This window comes from Zea mays, chromosome 1 (genome assembly GCF_902167145.1).
Source record: "Zea mays cultivar B73 chromosome 1, Zm-B73-REFERENCE-NAM-5.0, whole genome shotgun sequence".
NCBI lineage: Eukaryota > Viridiplantae > Streptophyta > Magnoliopsida > Poales > Poaceae > Zea > Zea mays.
The window spans coordinates 214,641,306-214,653,602 of NC_050096.1; the positions used below are offsets into that span (position 1 = coordinate 214,641,306).

Sequence of the window (12,297 nt, forward strand, 5' to 3'; positions counted from 1 at the left end):
CGGCGCGACGAACGGCGCGGTGGGAGAGAGAGAGGAGTGGGAGAGGGGAGAGGGGAGGCCGGCGGCTGGGGGGAGGCCCGGCGCCTGGGAGACCGGCGGCGGCTGCAGGGGGAGGAGGCTCCCTGGCGGCTGCGCAGGGGAGAGGAGACCCCTGGCGGCTGGAAACAGGGAGCAGGGAGCTAACCTAGACTGAAGATACCATGTTAGAATAGGAACCCATACCCTAATCAGGGGTTGGGAGTGGTATTAAATAGAGAGAGTAACTGGGCCAAGGCCCATTACACAGGGGTATAACGGTCATTACACGGGGAATAGCACAAACCCTAGACGGGTAGTCTAACACTTAGAAAATAGAAAGACGCCTGAAGAAATAGTTGATGAACGTCAAAAGGGGACTTTTCAGCCCCCAATTCAGTCCAGCACAAAGACCAAGGAGCAGCAACATTATGTGGATACGCAATGGGCATTGTGGTTTTATGAGTGTGGAATACCATTCAATGCAGCAGCATCAAGTCAGTTTCAAGTGGCAATTGAAGCAACAGCGCAGTTTGGTTCAGGTTACAAGCCTCCTCCGCCATATCAGTTTGGGGAGCCATTGCTCAAGGATGTCGTACAGCAGACAAGTAAAATTAGGAAGGAGCATGAGAAGGCATGGAAACACTATGCCTGCACACTCATGTCAGATGGATGGTCCGATAGGAGGGGGCGACATCTGATTAACTTCCTTGTGAACAGCCTAGAGGGGGCTTATTTCTTGGAGTCTGTCGACGCATCAAGTGAGGTACACGATGCATGTATGCTTGCTGATTTGTTGGAGCAAAAGGTTAATGAGATTGGAACGGACAAGGTTGTACAAGTTGTCACCGATAATGGAGCTAACTACAAAGCAGCGGGTAAGCTTCTAATGAAGAGGATTCCTACAGTGTTTTGGAGCCCATGTGCAGCACATTGCTTGGATCTTATGCTAGAAGACATAGGAGATTTGAAGGCATTTAAGAAGCCAATTGCACGTGCAAGGTGTGTCACAACTTTCATCTATAGACATGGAAGAATTCTTGGTGCAATGAGGGAGAAGACAGGTGGGGCTGATCTTGTGAAACCTGCAGCGACTCGATTTGCCACAACTTTCCTCACTTTGAGAAGTCTGTACAAGCATAGGGATGCTTTGAAATCTCTATTTCTTAGTGAAGCATGGACTAGGAACAGACTAGCACAAACAAAAGCTGGTGAGGAGGTGCATAACATTGTGCTATCTACCAAGTTTTGAAATGAGGTTGAAGATTGCCTAAGAGCTTCAGCCCCATTTCTTATTGTTCTTAGGGTAGTTGATGGTGATGAGAAGCCCGCAATGTCAGAGGTTGCAGCACTTATGAATCATGCAAAAGAGAAGATCAAGCTTAGCTTTGCAATCCAAACCAAGAAAACCTTGCTCAAGAGTCAAGAAAATCATAGATATTATTGAGAAACATTGGGTGAAGCAAATGGACCATCCTTTGTATGCTAGCATGTTAAGTATTATGTTTATTTGTTGTTTACCCATTTTTTCAGATCCATACCAAAAAAAAAAGAAATAGGCTGCTCAGCTGCTGCATAAGAGGTTGAATGATATTGTCTTTGTTTCCTACAACCGAAAGATGAAGACTAGGTTTCAAATAAGGCGTGAGAAGAAAGGGAAAAGTTTTGACCCTTTGGTCATTGAAGAGTTTAATTGGGACAATGAGTGGGCTGACTCATCACATGTACACCCTCAAGGTACTCGTGGGTGTGAGTGTGTCCAGAATGGTCTTACATGGGAAGTTATTGATGAAGCTCTTGGTGCATCAAGCTCACTCTGAGGCCGCAATTTTTCAAGGAATGCTAGCAGAGGGTGTGCAAGAAATTCAAATCTAAGCTTGGTTGAAGAGAATCAAATTTAAGCAGTGAGGAAGAAGATCGAGATCCACATGATGATGCTTATGTGACTGATTGTGATGATGCTTCCATTCCCAATGATGCTAATGATGGTGGTGAAAACATGCAAGCTGCAAACAACCATGATGAGTTTGAAGATGGATATTGAGATATTTCAGTTTCAACAGTGCCTTTATTTTGTGTTGCTTTGTTGTGCATGAGTGGTTGTGTGGAATCTGTGGACTGCTTATCCTTATGGTGGACTGTTTGCAATATTGTTAAGTGGCTGTGTGGATGGCTTATGCCACTAGTATCTAAGTGTGTGGACTGCTACAATAATGAACTAATGATGCTATTCATGCTGTATTTTTTTAACCAGTCATGCTCCTATTTCTCCATGTTTCTGCAGCTTGGTGACTGGGAGAATAAAAGAGAGCATATATCATCAAGATGACAAGATGTTTGTGAAATGTTTCTGCAGGACTAGGACAAGGTACACTTGATCCATATTTACATAGCTTCTCAAATGTTTCTTACAATCATGATTCATTACAAGATGTTTGTATGTTACAATCTGCTAGAGGGATACATTCTACATGGAAGAAGGGAAATTGGAAGGATAAGAGCTCTAAAACTGACATCAATAAGGTATGCTTCTGCTGCTCCCTTAAACGCCTAGTCGCCTCAAAGTGCTGGCTCGCCGCGCTTCGCCTTACAGGCTTAATAACCATGAATGGGAGTCTCTTCTTAAAAAGGGTGTTGACTATTAACAAGTCAAAAGCTACCGCGAAGTCCAAGACTTCCTCTTCCTCCTGATTCCTACTATCATACCAAAACCTCCATGAACCACCTCGAAACCTTCAGTTGTCATACATACATGCCCACTGAGGTCTCCTATGAAAAGCTTCTCACCGATAGGTATAGCTCTAACCATGCCATCTAAGTCTTCCCAGAAAAGTTGATTAGCACTTGGGCGTATGCACTAATTACATTCAAGACCAAATCACCGACGACAAGCTTAACTAAGATAATCATATCTCCTTGCCTCCCTACATCCACCACATTGTTCTTGAGATTCTTATCAATCAAAATTCCTACTCCATTTATATTTCTAGGTGTCCCGGTGTACCAAAGATTGAAAATGATATTGTCCATCTTCGCCTTCTAACCCTTCCATTTAGTCTCTTAGATGCATAAGAAATTTACATGTCGCCTAATCATTGTCGCAACTAACTCTCTTAACTTACCTGTAAGTGACCGTACATTCCAACTACCTAAACGGATCCTAGTTGGGTTCGACCGTTCGACTAGCTTCCTTACCCTTCGCACCCTTCGGTGATGCAAAGATAGGTACTTTGCCATTAGGGAAAAAGATAGGAGATAAGCTAAAAGGCTGGGAATCATGTTTAATGAAGTTTTCCATAAGGGAAGAAGGTAGGAGACAAGCTAAAAGGTTGAGAATCATGTTTAATAAAGTTATGTGAAAGATGGGGAGTGATGGGGAGCAGAACAAGATAAGTAAGCAAGCCAATGATTATGAGAGGGCTAAAGGCAAATCCTTCACAAAGCAAGGAGCAACAAGAGACAGAAAAAAATCCTAGAAAGTTCTGTATTATTTCCTTCCTTTTTTCTCAAGCAATGAACTAATACTGGAATTGTATGTTTGGAATGCAAATTACTGTTCTTTGGTGGGTGCATATGGTGGCCTGATATATGAGCTCCAATGTTTAGCAAAAAGAATCGTCAGCCTTTGTTGTGTTGCACCTGGATGCAAGCGTAATTGGAGTGAATTTTCTCATGTAAGTACTACTGCTAAGTAAATGGACTTTGGTAGCAATATTCCTTGCATGGTATGAGACTTTTGCATTGTATTTTGTGTAGGTCCATAAAAAAATGAGAAACCGGTTAGAGCACCAAATGTTAAATAAGTTGGTATATGTCAGCTACAACTGGAAGATGTGAACAGATCTTAAAAAAATAGAGAGCTGGGTCCCAAAGGAAAGAAATGCAATCACTCTTTCTTGAAGAATTTCATTAGGAAAATGAATGGGTTGATGAAAATTGTGAACCAGTTCAAGAACGTGGTGGCAATGCTATGACTTGGGCTCTTGTGGATGATGCTATTGGTGTAACTCAGGATCTAGAGGGACGTAACTTGCCTAGGGCTGCTGTTGCTGCCCCTGTGAGGCATACTTATGCTAGGAACAGGAAGCGTCCAAGGAAGACAGTGACTCAAGATATTGATGAAGATGACGATGAAGACCAAGATCAGCATGGAGAATCTGATTCAGCAACAGCAACGGAGGATGAAGAAGAATCTATTCATACTGCTGATGGATCTGCAGTTCTGCACCAACAAGATCTAGAGATGGACATGGAGGCTTCCGTTTGAATGATGATTTGCTTAATTAGATGGCTAGTTGCCTACTTGTGTTGGACTATTGCATGTCAATGTTGGTGTTGAACACTTGAATTTATCTAAGTAGATAATGTAGTATTGAACTAGTTTGGTTATGTAAATTGCTGGTTGTGTGGCTGCTACGGTCTGCTAGTTGCTAATTATTTTCTAATACAGTAGTGATGCTATTGAGTTGCTCCACTTATAATTATAAGTTAGTCAAGATCAAGACTACATTAGTGTTGCTAATTATGGTCTTCTTTGGTATTACAGCAGCAAGTCAGCAAAGAAATGGAGTTTGGGACAGGAATATGGAGTTTTAGGCAGTGGAGAAAACAGCTCTCACAAGTCACCAGCTAAACACTAATGTAGTCTTGATGCTTGACTTATTGTTGTGTATATTATATACTATATATAGGTATATATGTAGTAGGTATATGTCCTGATATATAGGACAACTATATGGATGAGTAGGATTGACTAATCGGCCTGGTCGACGACTAATCGCGATGAATCACCCGGTCAGTCCCATGGCGACTAGGTTCGACTATACGATGTGTAAACACTGGCAGGTATGCTGAATAACAGCAGTCACTAAAGAGTCATCAACATGTCACAAACTGAAACTGGAGTCCCACTTTTATGGCAGTTATGCTGAATAACAGCGGTCACTAAAGAGTCATCAACGTGTCACAAACTGAAATTGGAATGCCAACTTTTATTACGAGTACAGAAAGGTTGGACCAGGAAGTGAACTCACAATCATATCAGGTAGAGGCATTTTAATTTTCGTAAGCATTATCTCACAATTGTTTGCTCGTCGCATGTCAACCTGAAATGGAACTAACAAACAATTAGTCAATTGTCTATTGAACAGTGGGATATTTATTCAACATACCAATATGGAAGAATCACAAGTAACTGAAATCATCACATATATATTACATCCAGTCACAAAGATGACACTTTGGAATTTGGAGACCATGAAATCAATTACTTATAAATTAACCTCTAATTTGACCACGAAATCAGACAACAAACAATTTGAGATTGGAATTGGATATGTTTATAATGTCATAAATGGTCCCAGTTGTGTTTGTGGGACCATGCCATGTTCAAAATAAATGCTGGGAAAATAAAAGGAGGCTAAATATGAAACCAACACTCCCTCCAACCACAAAAGATTAAACATTTTGAGATGTATGAAGTCACATAATTGTATTTGGCCGTCCATATCATTACTAGTGTTCAGATCAGATGTGTGGCAAGCATATGTGTACATTTGGCTCAAAAGTGTTTTTGTAATATCAGTTATGTCAGGTTTCATCAATATACTACAATGGAAAATAATGAATAATGATAAAGTTGCATTAGGCGAGTGTGTTGATGTTCATTTTTTTACTGGAGGAAATACAAAGTAACAAGATGCCAAGGAAAAAGGAATAACCACGTAAAAGAGGGCAACATTGGCAGCAGGTTTGCACCGTATGTGAAACATTAATGAATCATCATGTATTTCCATACCAGTGTTGTTAAGGGAACTAATAAACCTCACATGGGCTAGTTTAATTCAGCTAATGCAAACATAGAAAAAATATAAATTGATTCAAAGGAGTGATCATCATATGGCATGCAGTAGTTTGTCAAGAATAATAAGACAGATTGAGTTTCAAAGTTCCAACATAACAAATACTAAAGGAAAAGGTTTTGAAACAAATGTGACAGGGAACAGTCGATTTCTGTAGCAGTAGGAGAACCTTGAAGCATTCTACATTAAACAAACCCATTTTTTCCACATATAGAGAGAACAATCGAACTTTTAAGAGTTTTGAGAAAATGTTACGACAAAGAAATCAAAAAAAATCATACCAGGTGAACAATTTCTGGCTTGTTAATAGCTGAACCACGTCTTGTTGCCCCCTTTTCACTTGTGCTGGTTACAACTGCAGTGGAGAACAAGCTCTCCAGTTCGGATAAATCGATATCAGGAGACCTGACAAACAGAACAAAAGTGAACACAGCTTTAGTGGAGAGACCTTCCATAGCTTAAATAATTAAAAGAATAAGAAACTACAAGTCCAGAATCAAAGATACATATATGATGAAAAAATATAGCACATTCTACAATCAGTTCATTTAATCAAAGGTTTGTGTTCATAAATAACATATTTCATATTTAATAAACTAGTGGTATGAGAAATATAAGCATTCAATAGTAAACTAACAGATGCAAAACGATGCGATGACATGTTATGAATACATCATTAGAAATCATGCTATAAAATATGTCCACAGCAGCTACCTAGCCTGATTCCCTTGTTTCTGGGCATCAGCCCAGAGACTCCCTTGCATTGCTCTCGTGACTTTCACCCAATGTAGAGGCTTCAGTGAAGCCTTCTTGGGAGGATTACTTTGTTGTGCCAAACCAATGCCACGGCCTTTAGTTGGTCCAGTTGTGTTGCCACGTCCCCTTCCCAATAATGGAGGTGGTGCTGGTGCATTTGAGATCTTTGAGCTTGGTGGTGGTGGTGGAGGCACAACTCCAGGAGGTTTTGGTGCTTGAGGTGGTGGAGGTGGGGGCACAGGCGCTTTCTTTCCTGTCATGAGGGGAGGTGGCGGTGGGGCTGGAGGAGTTTTACTATTAGCACCTGGGCGTGGTGGGGGTGGGGGTGGGGGTGGGGATGGAATAGAAGGGCCAGAAGTTCTTGAAGAAGTAGCAGGTGGAGGCAGAGGCGGAGGTGGAGGTGGTCCTTTTGAAGGAGTACCAGAAGCAGCTGTAGGTGCTTTACTAGAAGAGAGAGGACGAGGACGAACGGGTGGCGTAGCTATTCCTGTAGCCGCAGGTGGCGGTGGCGGTGGCGGTGGCGGTGGAGCTGCGCAAAAAATTTGCTGTTTTGCTGCCCCAGAATTTGGCAGTGGCGGTGGGGGCGGGGGCGGGGGCGGAGTCTGTGAAGCAGACACACTGTGAATTCGAGGAGGTGGTGGTGGTGGCGGCGGTGGTGGTGTTGACAGAATATGTTTTCTTCCACTTGGCGGTGGCGGTGGTGGTGGTGGAGGCTGTGTAGGACCTACACTGCTTGGTGGCGGCAGTGGAGGTGGCGGTGGTGGTGGAGGAGGTGACGGCGATGAGAGAACAAGTTTACTCTCACTTGGTGATGGCGACAGAGATGAACCAGGTTTCCTACCACTCTGTCGCGGTGGCGGTGGTGGCGGCGGCGGTGGAACTGGTTGTGACGATGGAGACATGTTACTTGGTAGCTCCTGCAGTGATTCTATTAGGGGTTCACTTGGCACGGTTACCAACACAGGCAAAGCATAAAGGGTAGAAGGTACCATATGAGGAGGCACAGGTGGTTGAGGCTGGGGAGGCAGGGATGAACTGTTCGTTGAGAGAGTATCTGCAAAAAATGTGATAGTATAGAATCAGATTTTTAATAATTAAAGAAAATAATAGAAGACAAATACACTAAGGAGGATAGTGGTGCGACCCTGAAATGTATAGGGCACCATGCACAGCAATACAAAGCAATATATCTCGTAGAGGGAACCTCATATAGATCAAATAACAAGATCAATAGGTTATAAAGCAGAAATCGGTTCGTGCAAGAAGTTATTATACCACTGGATTCAAAATCTTCAGTGGTATGATCACAATCAATATTCTCTGAGTCAGATGAGTTTCCACCATGTTGAACCTTCTCATGATCAGCTGAAGAAACAGAATCAGAAGCCACAGAATACTTTTCTTCATCAGAATCAAGCGGAGACATCAGTGGCATCTGTAGACCAACTTTAGCTTGAATTCTTGAGAGCTCTTTCATGTCATTGAGCATAAGCTTTTGAAATTTCTCTTGCAGTGAGTTTGCTGAGAATTCTTTGAGCAACCAATAGGCAGCATCATCGCTGTTTGCAATCCAGTCAACTCCATTGAAGAGTTCTTGAACAGCTGAAAAGGCTTCAATTGGTAAACCACCTTTCACATCACCATTGAGTGTTGTTGTTGGAGCCCTTGGGGGAGATATGCCCCCAACTTCACAAAACAGCACCTAAAATTCGAAATTTGTGTCAGTGATCCATTTTAGCCCAGGGCAATTTCAAAGAGTATATGCATCGATTTACCTCTGCTCTAAAATTCCTCGGATATCGCTCTTTTGAACCCCAGAGTATATCCACATCATCGCTATTCAGCATCAATACATTTGAACGTATAAAAGCAGTATTGAACATTATCCGGAACATCATGACTTCCTTCTCTGGATCAAGATCGAGATGTACACACTCCAGAACAATATCTCCCTGGACTAGACATTGTATGTCAATTTTTATCACATCACAATCCTCCTGCATTAAGAGTTTAAGACATTCCCAACTGATGTCATCTCAAAATACACCAATAGAGTAACAGAAAGCAACTGAATTGTTCATGTTGAATTCCATGTCACCTACCTGCCGATAGTGCCGAAGAGATTTCTTCTTTGGCATGGAAAAAGTCATGTTAGTCATGCTAGCATTCTTGCCAAGAAGATTTCGACCAAAAATGCGGACTAATGGCCTGCATCCGTTATCAGAATCAAAACTTGGAATAGCTCGAAGAATCAGGCAATCCAAAGAGAGTGATCTTTCCATTGGAGGCCACTGTGGAGATATATTTCTTCTGGCTACATACTGCATGTAACGGAGTTGAGATGGCATTGGATTAAGGGCAGAAAAAAGCTGTAGGAACCCTTTAGGTGCCTCACGGTAAATAATGTCCAGAGTTTTATGCTCAGCACTGTTCAGTTTCTTGTAGATGAGAAGACAAGATAAAAGAAAAGCCAACAAAGGCCACGCCCCTCTTTCACAATGGAGTAATATAATGTTCTGATTGGTCCCACTGGATAACCAGTGCTCACATACACGAAGGAAATGCTGAATAAGAGATAAAGGAAGCACAGGACAACCCTCAAAATGACGGGGGTAATCAATGACTGGAATGTTGTATTCACGTAGTATATCAGCAAGCTGGCTTCTCTTATCTCCATCTCTGAAGTTAATTGCCAGAAATGAGGATTCTACATGCTCTTCATGCAACTCTGTAAGAATCCCAATTAAATACACTGGGTACATTCCCTGAGGCAAAACTTCAGTGCTGAAGCATGAATCAAAAACTGTACAATGCCAAAAGATGTGATTAGTTGAGCTGTCATAAAATAAGTTACATTGATCTAAGAAGGCAATCAATATAGTAAAATTCTCCATGCATACCATAGATCCTGTCAAGAAACTCCAGTAGTCCATCAGGAGGCCTCTTGTAGAAGAATCTACTAAGAAGTGACATTTCATGTGAATGAAGAAATGTCGATATAACTGCTCAGGATTTTTTTTGTGTTGGTGGGCAAACTGCACAGGATTTCTAGGTGCTATCTCAAAAGCACTGCAAAAATAGATTGATTTCAAAATAACCAACTATAAGGTGTAAGGGTGTGACAATCATATCTGAAAATTGGAATGCAGTATTCTGGTTGGTCATTTTAACTGTCACATGTAAGGATGTGATTATAATTACTGAAAATCGGAGTGCAGTATGTCTGGTTAGTTAGTCACTTTATCAATTTAATATTATAATTGCTAGCAGAGGTCAGATTAGTGAAAGAATACTTGGGAGATAAGTGGATTGTGGATACAACTATAGCAACTGGCCTTGCTTGTCACAAGGCCAACACTTTTTCCACTAGGATGTCATCACAGCGCTAAGCAAGGATGGAGCCATGCCAGCTCAATAGGGTTTGTTTTCATTATGACAACAGCATAAAACATTTAGGTATCAGCCAACTACAGAACAGGAAACTTCGAATGTATGTTAAGCTATCCTAACATTGTACCTTCTCTCCCATTCATGCACCCCTTACCAACCCCAACCAAATTGTTATGGACATATAGTTGCTGCAGACAAGCTATTTAGAGGATAAAATAAACTAATGGAAGTTCCAGATGTGTTCCTGTTGAGAACTCTCTATGTCACTGTGTATACTACCTTGTTCCAGTGCAGGGGCACTTGGTTGGGGAATGGGGATTCAGCTGAACCCCAAAAGGTGTTGGTGTTGGAAAATAAACTATAAACGCACCTGCGATTTAACTGCCATGTACCAAGAAGTCCTATGGAGTAAACCAATGACGACCTCATACGCTGAATAGGAACTTAACCAAATAAGCTAACCCAACCACTTGCGCAGCACACAAATCCACAACTAAGAATGGGGTGGATAGAAATCACTACTTGGTTTGAATAAGAGACAACCCAATTCTTATGACAAGAGTATTCCTATCCAAGTGAGCTTAGGATTTCTTACCAACAAAAATGGACAGAAAACCAACCAACGCCCGTGTGGATCTCCACTCCACTGCCCACGAGGAACGCCGCCGCCGAAGACGGGCAGCAGACTATGAGTGATGGGGGAGGGAGAGGACTGGCCGCGGGGGCGCGGGGCCGGGAAGCCTAGGTTGGCGCTCCTCGAAGCCGGGCAGCAGCCTACGAGTGGCGGGGAGGTAGGGGGCCCGGCCGTGGCGGGGCGCGCCGGCACCGGGAAGCCTAGGTGGGTGCTCCCCGAAGCCCAGCAGCAGACTACGAGCAGCGAGGAGCTAGGGGACCGACAGCGGAGGGGCGGGGTGGAGCGCGGCGCCGGGAAGCCTAGGTTTGGAGTGGGGGTGGAGGGGAAAATTTTGAGCTGGGAGGGAGAGGGGAGTGTTTTCTTCCTCGGTTTTTCGGGTGCGGCTTCTCTCTCGTCGCCGTACTCGTTGTGCGGCGCTGCAACTTGAATGAGTGATATGTGATGTGGGTTTGGCGTTTCGATCGGTCAGCAAACTCTAAATCCATAGGGCCTGTTTGGTTCAGCTTTTTTCTGACCAGCTTTTCTGAAAATCTGGCTGTGGGGAGAATCTGACTGTGGGGAAAATCTGAGTATAATTACGATTACGTGTGGAGGAAGATAAAGTTGTTCATAGGGCTCAGGATCTAGAAAGTGATGGATTCCTACTATTAGAACGACTCAACCGATTATTTGTCTATGTTGATTTTTGATGGTTTTTGCCCCAACAAATTTTATAGAAGCTGGCTAAAAAGCTGAGCGTTTGGCAGTCCGCAACAGCTTTTGGTGGCCAGAAGCTGCCAGAAGCCGAAACAAACAGGGCCATAGTCTACTAGTATAATATCCGTACGCAATTGTATTTCATATTGATTAGAAATAGTGAGGCCATAACCGCAATGCAATCAATGGTGAAACAAAATAAATCAGTTGTATAGACCCTTCTAAAAATACTAATAATAAATAAATTTAATATAAAAGTGAGCATATTGTCTATAGACCATATAATAAATTGATAAAAATAAATATTACAGTTTATTTTAGTTAAAAAACCAAAAAAGATGTAAGTTAAAAAAATCAATCCTTATTTTTATAGAGCTATCTGTGAACTAACGGGGTGTTACTATATGTATATGGCTTCCTTTCGTATTGGGCTTGGTAGCTTATCACGGTCTATATATGGTATAACAGCCTTGATAACTTATAACTCAAGACATTGACTCCATATAAACATATGGTATGACTACCGGTTTTAAAGACCCACAACTAGAGGTGGGCAAAAAAACTCGATACCCATTACTCGAACTATCCAAACCCGTATCCGATCTATCCGAACCCGAATTACCTAAACACTGGTTAGGATCCTGGGTCTGAAAACCCGAAATTATATTGGGTAAATCAACTAACATGTTTCGGTACTCGATTTCTCCGAGTCACCCGAAATTATATATTATTTGTCTCGGTCCCTAAACGGTCTTTGAGTCTGGTACAGTATGGAAGACAATCATGGTTGCCTCTTACTACCTTAATAATGAATAATTAAAAATACTTATAGGTAATGTTTGGTTCATATATTGGTAACGTAATGGATAATCGATAACGTTAAGTTATATTTGTTTAAGTCCAATCGTAATTGATGTCACTCTAGAAATAGGTACCGGCTAATTT

General features: G+C 42.1%; 1 protein-coding gene across 3 annotated transcripts in view; it reads right to left on the reverse strand.

Moving 5' to 3' along the window:
- The window catches only part of LOC103645263 (formin-like protein 3), a 37,573-nt gene extending 26,490 nt beyond the window's left edge, over nucleotides 1–11,083 (reverse strand). For 2 of the 3 annotated variants that reach the window (XR_004855477.1, XM_035964235.1), the window contains exons 1-9: nucleotides 10,618–11,062; nucleotides 9,533–9,701; nucleotides 8,735–9,435; nucleotides 8,408–8,629; nucleotides 7,908–8,334; nucleotides 7,622–7,686; nucleotides 6,591–7,549; nucleotides 6,158–6,281; nucleotides 5,049–5,120 (exon numbers count right to left, since the gene is read on the reverse strand). Coding sequence is in view for 1 of the 3 variants with exons in the window: in XM_035964235.1 (XP_035820128.1) it covers nucleotides 5,049–5,120; nucleotides 6,158–6,281; nucleotides 6,591–7,549; nucleotides 7,622–7,686; nucleotides 7,908–8,334; nucleotides 8,408–8,629; nucleotides 8,735–9,435; nucleotides 9,533–9,605 (2,643 nt within the window). In the remaining 2 variants the exon portion in view is untranslated. Of the gene's footprint in view, nucleotides 1–5,048; nucleotides 5,121–6,157; nucleotides 6,282–6,590; nucleotides 7,550–7,621; nucleotides 7,687–7,907; nucleotides 8,335–8,407; nucleotides 8,630–8,734; nucleotides 9,436–9,532; nucleotides 9,702–10,617 lie in introns of all 3 variants that reach the window. The other variant, XR_004855476.1, reaches the window with a different exon arrangement.
- Nucleotides 11,084–12,297: the final 1,214 nt, after the last annotated feature.